Source organism: Castor canadensis, chromosome 5 (assembly GCF_047511655.1).
Source record: "Castor canadensis chromosome 5, mCasCan1.hap1v2, whole genome shotgun sequence".
NCBI lineage: Eukaryota > Metazoa > Chordata > Mammalia > Rodentia > Castoridae > Castor > Castor canadensis.
The window spans coordinates 128,133,754-128,148,010 of record NC_133390.1 but is presented as its reverse complement, the minus strand read 5'-3'; the positions used below and the strand labels follow the sequence as shown (position 1 = coordinate 128,148,010).

The 14,257-nt window shown below is 38.7% G+C and overlaps 1 protein-coding gene across 2 annotated transcripts in view; it reads right to left on the bottom strand.

Annotated features, from left to right (window-relative positions):
- Positions 1–13,642, bottom strand: part of Pdcd6ip (programmed cell death 6 interacting protein) — a 70,225-nt gene extending 56,583 nt beyond the window's left edge. For both annotated transcript variants that reach the window (XM_020167181.2, XM_020167182.2), the window contains exons 1-3: positions 13,314–13,642; positions 4,617–4,671; positions 2,809–2,878 (exon numbers count right to left, since the gene is read on the bottom strand). In XM_020167181.2, coding sequence (XP_020022770.1) covers positions 2,809–2,878; positions 4,617–4,671; positions 13,314–13,522 — 334 coding nt within the window. In that variant the 5' untranslated portion in view covers positions 13,523–13,642. The remainder of the gene's footprint in view (positions 1–2,808; positions 2,879–4,616; positions 4,672–13,313) is intronic.
- Positions 13,643–14,257: the final 615 nt, after the last annotated feature.

Sequence of the window (14,257 nt, the reverse complement as noted above, 5' to 3'; positions counted from 1 at the left end):
ATTTATAATCATCTAATATCCCACCCCTAAAAATAACATTAATTTTTTGATGTTTTCACAAATAACTACATATATATTCATACACAATTTTTCACAAGTTATGGATACCACACCATATTCAGGTTGCCTGTGGTATATAAATCCAGGAAGAAGGAATCACACTAGATTTTATATGAACAGTCTGCCAAGAGCCCAATTTAAGGGGACCCTAAAAGTTGTACAACACAGCTACTGATCTTTTTTGGGGGGAAGTACTGGGATTTGAACTCAGGGCCTTTACTTGCTAGGCAGGTACTCTACCACTTCAGCCACACCTCCAGCCCTACTTTGATCTTTAATTCAATATTCCATGGATATAGCTTTACATGAGAAAAAATACATAGTTGCATTATCACTTGATCTTATAAAACTGTACAGTATTCTAACAAATATATATCTCCTGCCACCTACTCCTTATTCTCAGCCTACCAATTTGTTTAAGTCACAGCAGCACTAAAAGTCCTTTTGTTGGAGGACCTCAGTTTAAGTCCCAATATGGCCAAAAAAAAATCCTTTTCATCATCATGTCTCCCTCTAGACATAATGCTGATCCCTTTCTCCCTAAATTTTTACTGCAAATTTTCCAAAACAAGCAACCCACATCTGCTATTTACATTTCCTCACTTCCTATCTATCCCTCAATTTCATGCAATGTCTTCTTCAGCATGCTCTAGAAAAACTCTCTCTTCCATGTCCAGTGACTTCTCCAATCTCGCTTACCTCTTACAATTTCTTTCTATCACATCTGGAACTCTGTGTCCATCTTTTTAGAGATACATTGGTATCTTTAACTTTTTTTCCCCAAGTTTCCATGCATCCAGGCATGGAAACCCCTGGATTACATCACCTTTAAAATTTTTCCGGTATTCACTTTCATGTCTCTATTTTTTCCTGGATCCTCCAAGAGCTAAAAGCTTTTTCTCAATTTCATTCTTAGAAATCTTCCTCTATTTCCCCTAGCTCTGGCTTTCACACTTTTCTATTATCTGCCAGAGGGGATAAATTTACTATCCCTAATGACAGTAATTTCCAAATCCATTACTTCCAAATGCCAGAGAAATTTTTAACCAAAATTATCACAGGAAAGTCAAACCCAACCTGTCTATCAACAAAATATTCAATGGGTCAAACCAAGTTACAAATCTCAGTCAACCCTGAACTCCTCCTCTTCCCTCCAATGGCAGCAAAATCAATTTCACCTCTGAAATGCCTCCCAAGCCCATCCCGTCTTCTCTAATTGTACACACTACCTTGTCTAGCCTCACTATCTCTCATCTGTCTCCCAACTAGTCTGTTTCTCTATAGTCCCTGGAGTTCTAGATTCACATATCAACCTCATTAAACCATAGCCATATGACCTTCGACAGTCAATCTTCCTAAGCCAGTTTGCTCATATGGCAACAAGAGTGTCTTTACTCATTGGGCTATTGGGGAATTCAGTAAGATAATATATGTAAAACCTCTTCCATATCATCTGGGTAGTCAGTACTCAATAAACATTAGTTATTAATACATAAGAGGGGAAAGTACAAATTCACGAGTTTATTATCTGTAACTGTTCACAGTCTGTTTTCCAGTATTATCACCCTCCAAAATCCCCAATTCAACCAACTGCTTTAAGCCCTACCAGTAACTATTTTTACACCAATATGTAAAAATTACATTACATATTTGATCTCTGAATTACATAATAGTTCCATTTTCTCGCATATATAGAAAAGTTTGTACCTTATTATTTGATGTAGTTAGTATACCTTATGGTTAGATACTTAAGTACATATGAATCATACAGATTATATATATATATATCATGCAACGTATTTAGTATATACTATATAAGTGTACATATAAGGTATACGTAAGTATATAATGTGTACATAAGCATATATAATTAAATGTCATACATTATCATTTTATATCACTCTTTAAATCCACACAATAAGTCCATGGGATAAGTATCATTATCCTCACTTCACAGATAAAGAAAAGAAGGCACAGAGACCATATCTTGATTGAGTGGGTAGAATAAAAAGTCTTTCCATTCTGATCTTTGGTTATGATATTGTACCTGTAATATCACTTTCTATCTGGAAAAATAAACTCTTCCTTTAAGACCTAACTCAAATTTTGCTTCCTTATAACAGGTAGCATTAATTTCTTCCTCATCTAGGCTTCCATAACTTTGTAGATAGGTAGCCGTACAGTAATGCCTAACTTAACAAGTGAGATACACTCTCATAAGTGAGCTGTTAGGTGATTTCATTGTTGTGCAAACATCACAGCATACTTACACAAATTAAGGTGGCTATAACATCACTAGGCTACACAATCTTAAGGACAACTAAAACAAATGTGGTCCATCATTGACCAAAAGTTTATTTTGTAGTGCATATTATACATTATGTAGTACACACTGCATTGTAGAATGATTAACTATTTTCCCAACCAGACTTAATGTAAGTGTCTTACTCATTTTTATAACTAGGACAGTGCCTGGCAAGGCATAGGCTCCTACGAACATTTTTAAATTGCATTAGAAACTGAAGTTAAAGGCTGGTGGAATGGTTCAAGCAGTAGAGCGCCTGCCTAGCAAGCATGAGGTCCTGAGTTCAAAAAAAAAAAGAAGTTGAAGTTAAAATAAAAGAGATATGTAAAAAAATTTAATATTTACAAAGATTTATTAGGAAAGTAATTTTAATTTTAAAAAACTTAAAACAATACAAAATGTTTAAGTCAAATTTCCTGTCATTTCTATTAAAAATTACATACCTAATTTTACAGAACCTCCAAAAAGTGAACCTTTATCAAAAGCATCCTTCCAGGTAAATGTCAAGCAGATCTGGATAGAATGGAAGAAAACAGAAAATTATTTTATCATCTTGAATCTCATTAAATATTAAGTCTCTTTTGAGGAAAATTCCTCAAAGAGGAAAGGACAAAAGCTCAACACATATAAAATACCTCCTCTAAGCAACCAACTCCTTTCACTTCTTATGGATCACAATTTTAAAAAAAAGCAAAATACTGGTACTAGGATATTCCAAAATGTCATTCTGTGTCAGTAATCATAACCACTGTATTATTCATCTTTACAAACACACAATGGCTTCACAGAACAAACACTTGTCAAATAGGCAAAGGGAATAGAGTAAGCACTACCAAGTTTTCTAGGAGATAAAACTGAAAACTACTACTACAAAAGTAGGACAATGGTTTCTTTAGGGGAATGGAAAGATGTATTTTATTTCTTGATCTGAGTGATAGTTAAACAAACATATTCACTTTGTGAAGATTAAAGCTATACACACGATTTATTCATCTTTCTATTTGTATGTCATACATGAATAAAAATTTTACTTAATGAAAAACTATATTCTCCCTGCTTCTAAAGTAAGTATACCACATATGTAGGTTAAGTAGAATTTAGCTTCATTTAAATTATTTATTACAATCCAATTTTTAACTCTAGGTTAGGAAAGCTTTCAAATATACACAAAACAAGTAGCAATAACACAATGAACTCCTCTAAACCCATCAGTTTTAGCCTTTTGCTCTTCTTTGTTCATCTACTCCCCAACTTATTCTCATACCACCACCACCATCCACAAACATTTTTTTTCTAGAATATTTTAACACAAATCTCAACAGTTATTTCACCAGTAAAATTTTAATGTAAGAATGTTTAAAGTTCAGGGCTGGAACCATACCTCAAGTATAGAGCTCTTGCCTAGCAAGTGCAAGGCTGTGAGTCCAAAACTCCGAAAAAAATCACCAAATCACAAAAAAAAAACAGGTGATTAAAGTACTTTTCCTATACTACTTTTAAAATCTAGAAGTACCACACACTTAGAAAACTTCTATCAAGTCTCCCAAACTAAACCATAAGAAATTATCTCATTTTCAACTAGTTTTCAAGAGAAAATTATCATTCTTTTAACATAACATCAATCATAATATACTTGCAACTTTTTATGCAAATGTAATCTATACTAGTAATTTTTTTTTTAGTGGTACTGGGGTTTGAACTTGAGGCATCACACTTGCTAGACAAATGCTCTACCACTTAAGTCACTCCATCATCCCTTTTTTTCTGTTGGATATTTTCCAGATAGGGTCTCTCAAATATTTGTCCAGGCTAACCTCGAACCTCAATCCTCCTGATCTCTGCCTCCTGAGTAGCTAGGATTACAGGTGTGTACCAATACTTTTTAAAGCACTAAACTGAGAGTATTACTTCCTGAACCATGCAATTTCCTTCTTAATTCTGTAAAAGTCAAAGGAAAGACACAGATTAATCAATCAATATAATAGATCCTTTTGATATAAAATGCATTTCAATGCTCTACATGGCCCCAAAAGTGACTGAGGAATTACATGAATAATTCCAGGATTCCTTTCCAAAAGGACATAGATTCACATCAGACAAACCTAAAAACTTCTAACTTATCTAAAACTATCCCATAGGCATAAAGATAGTAAAGTAGCATCAACTAATTTTAATAAAATGATAACATGGATAAAAGGAAATGGGCCATTTGCCATTACCATACAACTTTAAAACAAAATTAGTGACTTACCTGATTTTCAGAAAATGGGAATTTGGGTTCAATGGAACAAATCTGATCATAATATCTAAAAAATAGAGCAAAAATAATAATTAGCTAAATATCACATGCATTTATGTAAAATAAGAGTATACCAAAACTATTTATCTTACTTGGAGTGGCCCCACAAATCCAATTTAATCAGCTGTTGTAAGACTAATGAACATAGTCTTTTAATGTGTAAACCTGGAGCTAAAATGTATGCAATTAAAAAAAACTGAGCAAAATATTTACCCACCGTCATAGAAAAATATTACTATTACTAACATCTGCTCAAGAGACCATCTATTTCTTAAAATACTTTCCAAGATAACTATGTTTATATTCACTGGACGAATTAGTTACATTAGTAAATTGATGATAAAATAGGTATACCAACTTTCAAATATATTTTTGGTATGTTCAGTACTTTTGGTATGGTCATTACTGCCATACAGGCTCATCAAAGCTCACACAGATAATTTCTTTCTGGGAGACTAATCCAAGGTTTCCTAGTCAATCTCTCTGTCTTTCTCATTCCTTCCAATATATGTGTAACCAAAATGATATAAACATAAAGCAATTGTTCTCCCCCACGCCCCAATCTAGGTGAGCTTTCAGTCAGCAACTCTAGGGGAAAAGAAAGGGAAGGGAAGGGGATGAGTGGGGTAGGGGAAGGGTGGGGAAGAAGGGAGGGAGAGTGGAAGGGGAAGGGGAGGGACAGGGCCAAGCATTCTAACTGGCCTCTAAGATTTCTTCTTTCACTTCTACCCGTACTTGTACTATCTTTCCAATGGTTATTTTCTGGAACCAAGTTATCAGGGCGGGTAAGCAAGTGAGGAAGGCAAGCAATATGTCTGAGACCAAGCTTTTGGTTACAAACTGGAAGAACTAGGCAATTAAGTAAATACATTGAAAATAATGAGAGCCAGGTTTTTTACTGTCATAGAAAACAATTATAAATATAGGAAGGGATAAGGTTAGAATACACTCTATGATTTGAGACGAGATTGAAAGTATCAATGTGAACTCACTTTTTAATATTGTGGAGAGAAACAAAAACAGGCACAAATGTTTGTATGTGTTTCCTAAATATACATGCTATAGGGTATAGAAGCAATTACACCACACAATAGCAATAAGCACACCAAGTGCCCAGATAAATAAACTCCTGATTAAAAGAAGTCAATGATCCTAGCTACTTGGGAGGCAGTATCAGGAGGATTAAGATTTAAGGCAAGTCCAGCAAAGTTCCTGAAACCCCATCTCAACCAATAGCTGGGAGGGTTGTACACACCTGTCATCCCATCTACTCAGGGAAGCAAAAATAGAGGATCACAGTCCAAGCTGGCCCAGGCATAAAGTGACACTCTATCTCAAAAATAACCAATACAAAAAGTGGTTAGCAGAATGGCTCAAGCAGTAGAGGGCTTGCCTAACAAGTCCAAGGCCCCAAGTTCAAACCCAGTACCACAAAAAAAAAAAAAAAAAAAAAGCCAGTGATTCTTAGAGAAGTAGTTAGTTACAGGGCTGAGACTGAGCAAATTCAAGACTCAAAATATCCTAATATCTTGCTACACCAAAAGGTGATGAAGTACTCAAAAAAACGTTAAGGACAAATTTTTAAAAATAACTAGTTTTAAGGGGCTCCTGGTAGTCAAGTATAGCATCATTTAAATAAAAGAACAGTGACAAACCATAATCCATTGAAGAAAAGAAGAACACTATTCTGAGATAAGTGAATAAAGAAAGCTTTACTCTACTGTACAATGCCAACAAATAAATCCAGAAGAAATGACAGAATAAGATCACCATCTGGCACCTTTCAGAACCATATAGTACCTGGTAATATTTGTCAGTGGATACTGAAAATAATGAAAATTTGATAAGAAATAGGCTACCACACAGCCTCAAAGCATCTCTGTGCAAAATACTTATTAATGAGTACAACATCCTCATTAACTTGTAAGGTCAAGAAATGTGGCAAACACCATCTTAACCAAGTGATAAAAATTATTACCACTAATAGAATACATGCCATCCTGCTCTTCCTGATATACACTAAAAAGAATATACCATCAATTTAACCCTAACCCAAAATACATAAACCAAAAGTAAATGTAAGACAAAACCTTATTGAAGGATGTGCTACAAACTAGCTTGCAGTTTTCAAGAAATGTAAAGGGCATGAGATTGAATGGGATGACTCACACCAATAATCTCAGCTACTAGAAGTCAGCAATCAGGAGGATCAAAGTTGGAGGACAGCCAAGACAAAAAGTTAGCAAGAGGATAGGAGATAGGGCTCAAGTGGTAGAGTGCCTGCTTTGCAAGTTCAAAGCCCTAGTTCAAATCCAAGACCCACCCAAAAAAAAAAAAAAAAAAAAAAGTTAGCAAGAACCCATCTTAACCAATAAACTGGACCTAATGGTGTGCCTGTTATCCCAGCAACAGAGGAGAAATAAGTAGGAGAATCGAGGTCTAGGCCAGCCCCAGCAAAAATGCAAGACCCTATTGGAAAAATAACTAAAGTAAAAAGGGCTTGAGACCTGTGGTACAATGCCTGACTAGCATGCACAAGGTCATGTGTGAGGACCTGGGAATTCTCCCCAAGACCACAGAAAGAAAAAGGAAAAAAAAAAAATCAAGGTCATGAAAGACAAAACTGAGGAACTGTTCGACTGAAGGAGACTAAAGAGACATAATTAAATGCAATGTGTGAACCTAGACTAGACCTGTAAACAACATTACTGGGGAAATCAGCAAATTTTGAACTTTATAGATTAAACAGTAACATCGAATTAATGCTATTTCTGAATAATGAAAGCTGTAAAAGAGTTATTATTATGTAGAAGAGTAATTCTTACACTTTGGAAATACCATTTATAATACTAAGTACTGAAATCCTTTAATGGATTCTCATTATACTTAAAATCACATCCAAAAATTTTGGTAAGGTCTTACATTATCTGGCCATCATCCAACTCTCTGACCCTATTTCAGGACATTCACACTATACATTTAAGTCAATAAATTATATGCTCTCCTGGCAGTCATTTGACTACATAACTTTTTCTTAATTTTAAAACAACATGCATAGAGAAAGTCTGAAGGCGGTAAGAGAGTGAACCAAGCATATATTTGAGGGCAGAATGTCAAGTCCCTGAAACCAAAGTGGGTCTGAGAATGTACCTGGCATGGCAGGAAGGCCAATATGGTCACACAGTGAGCATGGGAGAAAATGTCTTGAGTAATAATGACACCTTGAGTACAATTGTAACACTTCTGGCTTTTACTGTATGGAGTGACAATTTGGACAAAAGAATAAGATGATCTAATGCACAGAGTCACCATGGGTACTATGAAGAAAACTGAGTGCAGGTAGCAATAGCAGAAGTAAAGAAATCAGATAAGGAGCTACTTCAGTAATCCAGTCAAGAGATTATGCTAATGTCTTTCCTCTCAAAGAACTCTAAATTCCATGTGCACAGATACTGGGTCTGTTTGGTTTTGTTGCTAGCCCCAAGGAAGTCAGTAAAAGATCATTTTTAAAAAGCAACCTTTTTTGACTTTGAAAAGTAAAGCCTAAGATTCTGTTTGAAAATGAACAGGAGCTACCAAAGAATGAGCCCATAACAAGGGTGTTCCAAAAGCTGAGGCAAATGAAGAAGAATGAAATGTTATCATTCACTGGTAAGTGGATGGAATTGGAGAACATCATTCTGAGTGAGGTTAGCCTGGCCCAAAAGACCAAAAATCGTATGTTCTCCCCCATATGCAGACATTAGATCAAGGGCAAACATAACAAGGTGACTGAACTTTGATCACAAGATAAAAGCGAGAGCACACAAGGGAGATATGAGGATAGGTAAGACACCTAAAAAATTAGTTAGCATCTGTTGCCCTCAATGCAGAGAAACTAAAGCAGATACCTTAAAAGCAACTGAGGCCAATAAGAGAAGGGGACCAGGAACTAGAGAAAAGGTTAGATCAAGAAGAATTAACTTAGAAGGTAACACACATGCACAGTAAATTAATGTGAGTCAACTCCCTGTATAGCTATCCTTATCTCAACCAGCAAAAACCCTTGTTCCTTCCTATTATTGCTTATACTCTCTCTTCAACAAAACTAGAGATAAGGGCAAAATAGTTTCTGCCAGGTATCGAGGGGGTGGAGGGGAGAGGGAGGGGGTGTGGTGGGTGGTAAGGGAGGGGGTGGGGGCAGGGGGGAGAAATGACCCAAGCATTGTATGTACATATGAATAATAAAAAAAAAAAAAAGCTGAGGCAATAGAGCAGCTAAAAATATGCCTGGCTAAGCAAGGCCAAGATTGCTGTAGAGTAAGGATTGATGAACTTTTTTCTGAAAAGGGACATTTAGACTTTGCTCAGGAAAAGGAAAAATAAAGGATAGAAGGTGAGTATTCATATAACCGCCCTTACCTGCCCCAAAAAAAAAGTACCAGTCTACTGGAGGGGAAGAGTGGTCAACATGAACATGGGCAGTTTCACACTCTACCCCCAATGATACCTGTTGTGGTTTCGGCTTGGGCCCCAGCTGGTGGTGCTACTGAAAATTGACTGGATCATGAGGACACTAGTGTCATCAATGGGTTAGCCCAATGTTGAGTTCATTGCTGAATCAGCTATTAGGAGGTAGGGCCTAGTTGGAAGAAGTGGGCCACTGGGAACATGCCTTTGAAGCATCTATCTTATCCCTGGTCCCTTTCTGTCTTCCTGCTTCCCCAACACCATGAGAGGAAAGTGTCACAGGCTCCTTCTTCCATGAAGTTCTGCCTTTTCTCAGACTCAAAGGAATGAAACCAGCTGACCATGACTGAAACATGTGAAACCATGAGCCAAAATAAACCTCTCTTCATTTTTTTTATTCTTTTTGTTGTTTTTCTTTTTTTTAACCTTTCCTCATTTAAGTTGTTTTTCTCAGGTATTATGTCACAGCAATGAAATTCCAAGTAACACAGCATTCAAATTCCAAAATAACTTTCTCTCCTTCAGAGAGCCTATACATTTCAACTTGGGCACCTAGCACAGCTGACTAGGATCAAGGTAATTTGCGAGGTTGTCAATTTATATGTGCTCATCTATTTGTTAAAATTCAACCACCTTAAAGCAAATATACAATAGCTTAATTTCAAAAATCTCATGAAAAGGGCTGTGAGTATAGCTCAGTAGTATTACTATGAATAAGGCCCTGAGTTTAATCCAAAGCACCATAAAAACAAAATCAAATGTCTTGGGGGGAAAAAAACTAGAAAATGAAAACATTTCTTTAAAAACACCAAAAACAAGTGCAGGATAAATCCCTATCAGAAATTCTAGGAGTTTTTTGAGGTTTTTTGTTTATTTCAGTACTAGGGTTTGAACTCAGGGCCTCACTGTTGCTAGGCAGGTACTCTAACATTTGAGCCATGCCCCCAGCAGAAATTCTAGTTTTAAAAAGTTTTTAAGAGACAGGTGTGAAGATTAGACAAAGTAATACTGCAATTCACACTTCTGTAACTCTTTATCACTCAAATCTATACTTAGGGCTCTGTACTTCAGACCACCACCTAGAGGGAGAAAGGAATTAAAAATGAGGACCTGAGCCAAAGTTACAGATCCTTCCTGAGCCTGACTTTCTGGCTCTTTCTTCACCCAACTCATCCCATGAGAAATCACTGATAAAACACTGCTGGCAGCAGAGTATAACAGAAAGCAACCAGTTCAGGGAGATGGGATCTCAACCAAGTTGTGCCAAAAAGTTAGCTATGTGAGCTTAAACCTTTTGTGAAAAAACCCAAGACCACCTTTTTATGGTTATGTAAAATGATAATCCCGACAAGTTCTTTTATAAATAAGACATCAAAAACATCAAAACACAGAAACACACATAAGATTTTAAATCTTTCTTTAAATTTTTGTATTTACACATCTATGCAGAAAAAATTACTGAACCAAATTAAGGTCTGATGACTACACATATTCCTTGAGGCCAGAAACCAATTACAATACATCTTTATATTCTCCACACTTTCTCCCATAATGTGGTTCACACAGCCCTCCATTAGTACTTATTAAAATACCTTAATAATGTCTGTATGCACATGTGAATAAAAGAAACTTAAAAAAGATACCTCAACTATGTCATTAGTGCAATACTGTTTCAGTATCTCCATCCCTAAACCAACAATCAGAATGCAAGCACCATTTGTAAAGTAAAATGAAACAGCAATATTTTCTTCCCTGAACAATAAAATATTAGTGCTTACAAAATATTTCAGAAATTACTAGTCCATCAACTTCATTTTATAAATGAAAAGAATGAGAGATAACTCTGATTAGAAATTTTACAAAATCTATATAAATTATTCTTCCATTAATAAAAACAAAACTGAAGCAGGCATGGCAGCACAAGCCTATAATCCCAGCATGCAGGAGGATCTCCAGTGAGTTTGAAGCCAATCTGTGCTACAGAGCAACACCCAGTGTCAAAACACCAAAGGCACACCTGTAATACCAGCTCGCTGGAGGGGGAGGTAGGAGGATTATGAGTTTGAAGCCAGCCTGTGCCACACAGCAGGTTCCTATCCTGAGCTATATAGTAAGATCCTATTTCAAAAAAAAAAGAAAGAAAGAAAAAAATGGCTGGGGATATAGCTCAGTAGTAGAGTGTTTGCTTAGCATAGACAAGGCCCTGGGTTCCAACTCTACCACGACAAAACCTACAAACTATTAAATGACTATATGTTTCAAAAAGGTGTTCTGCTGGATTTGAACATCTCACTATTTGATTAACAAGTATCCAATTTTACAGTATATAGACCCAAGGAATTCTTGTACACACCTCCACTGCAAAATTTAATAAGCTCAGTAAGTTTATTAGCTTACCCTAACCCCCAAAAAAGTGAAAAAAATCTTAGTACTTGCTGAATGACTGTGCTAAGTAAGAAAAGATTACACAGAAGTGACAAAGAAACATACTTTTAGCTGTACTACCTAGGAATAAGTCCCACATTAATGCCTGGTGAAAGAAAAAGGGCATGAATGAAGTTTTACAGTTTCCAGCAGCATGCCACCTGATCCATTACCCACTATCCCCCCATATCCCCTTGTCTATTACTCTAAAACCATTAGCCAACTGCCTCCGAAGAACCGAAGCTCCTTCAGTGTTGGAATCAAACCTAATCTCCTCAATAAGGTTTCCAATCACAGGTTCATCATACTACAAGCATGTTTTATTGAATGTTCATTGAATGTTACTCATGTCAACATAAAAACTGCTTTGAAGGACTAGAGGTGTGACTCAAGAGCGAGAGTGTCTACTTTCCAAATGCAAAGCCCTGAGTTCAAAACCCCAATCCCACCAAGCTGGAAGTGTGGCTCAAGTAAAAGGTTCAATCCCCAGTACTGCCTAAATAAACAAACTACCCTGAAGATGTTTTAAAATGTTAATTCTAAAGTATCCCCGATTAACATAAAAAATGTTTATGCTAAATAATGACCCAACAGTCTAAGCTCTAAAATTGGCACCAAGGCATCATAATCTCTAGCAAGCTATTCAATATCTCTTCCTTTGGCAAACCAATCTGTCCAAACTAATCTTGCTTTGATGCATGAAGGATGGAGAAATTAAGCCAAATGGTAACCCAGACATATTAAAATTGGCCTACTTCCCACCAACATAAATGTGTGCAACCCAATCAAATTAGAGGCCTCCATGGACTTTTGACAGAGTGAAGGAGAAGGACCATTACAATTAGCCCAGGAGCTGCCAGTGGCCATCTTTCTCAATACATGAGCAAAGGTCTAAGAAGGATGCACCATGGAGGCAAGAAGATTTCCAGGGATGATGCCCAAACCTAAGGAAGGAATATCCCCAGACGTTCAGCTTACCAGAACAAGTACTTCTAGTTTAGCCTGGATTTCTGCTACTTGCACCCTAATACAACTGTGCTTCTCCTATGAAACCAGAATATATTACATAGGAAATGAGAAAATAAAGTGCCACAAAAACGATGTCACCGTTAAGTTCCGCAAAAAGAACCTTCATCAAATATTGAATGAGGTTAGTAAGCACTTGCTAAAGTAACAAAATTATTCCACTTATGTGCACCCCTGTTTATAAACAACTGATTTTAAGCAACCTACTCTGAACGGGCTATTTTGTCACTCAACTTTCAAATAACTGTAGCTCTTAAGTTAGAATCCTTCGTCTGTCGTTTTGAACTTAAGATGATCTACTTCAAGTGAACAATGTAATGAGTATAAATAAATATTTGATCCAGTGTCCCAATTCCCCCCCTTCCCTCAAACAACTACTCTTGGGAAATCTAAACCTGGCCCAAGAAAAGTCATAAAACAGAGTCTGGAAAAAGGGGCGGGGGGGGCACAGAGGGAAGTCTTCAGCCAGAGGCCCCCAAAGTGAAAACTAGCTGAGTAAATGTGAGCAGAGTTCCTCCCAGGTAGGACCCAGGCGACTGCAGGTTGGGTGGGGCCCGGCCAAGAGAGCAGGGTGACGTCCAGCCAACAGGCCGGGCGCGCTCACCAGGAAGGAATGCAGACCACACCTACGCTACCGGCCAGTTGGCCGGGCAGGGCCGGGCCGGGCCGGGCCGGGCGGGGCGGGACGGCCACCGAGGGAAACCAGGGGACCGGGAGGAGCAGGGCGACCCCAGCCCGTCCCGCGCCCACCTCAGCAGCGTCTCGAGCGCGCCCTCGTGCTTGTCCAGCGGGCGTCCGAGCGCGGCGCGGCGCAGCTTGCTGAGCTCCTCGGCCGCGCGGCAGTACTGGGCCTGCTCCTCGCCGCCACTCGGGTACGTCTGCTGGATGAACTTCACCAGTGGCTTGGCCAGGTCCACCTCCGAGGTCTTCTTCAGCTGCACCGATATGAACGTCGCCATGATGACCGCCCGGCCGCTGCTCGGGTCGCAAAGACGACGAGGCACCGGCGGCGGACGAGCGGACCCACGGGCCGACGGACGTACGGCCGTCTGCGCTCCGGTCCGGCCACTTCCGGGAACTTCCGCGCAGGCGCAGTCGGAGGGAGCGCGCCGTGCGATCACGTGGGGGCGCCGCGTCGGCGAAGCTCACCTGGTGCCAGCGCGGCGACAACTGCGCGGTGAGACCCCTGCCGCGTCCGCATCTGGTCGCTTCCTCTGCCCCCTCACTGCGGCAATGGCGAGAATGAGCACTTTCATCCTCCGCCCGAGCAAGTCCACGGAGAAGCACTCTTTGTTACCTGCGAGCGCGGACGGCCACCTGCCCAAGACCTGCGGCCCCAGAGCCATTATGACCTACGACACCAGGGCCATTACGACCTACGATTCTGCTGCTGTTGATGGTCTTCTGGGTACAGGTTTGAATGAGTGCACAAAAAAATCTAGTACAAGGGCCCTGCCTTTGTGCAGTTTGCAGCAGGTAAGGACACAGACGGTATCACAAAAACTGTATCATAAGGGGAAAGAAGCAGGTGCTTGGACTTTCACTTGGAAGAACCTAACTTAAAGTAATTAAAGAGGCTTTCTCCAACAAGATGAACTTAAAATGACACTTTTGACATTAGAGGAAGGAAAGAGTAAAGAGAGGTTGAGTGGCAAACCCAACCAAAAGCACTTCCCATGTCCAAGGCGTAGAAA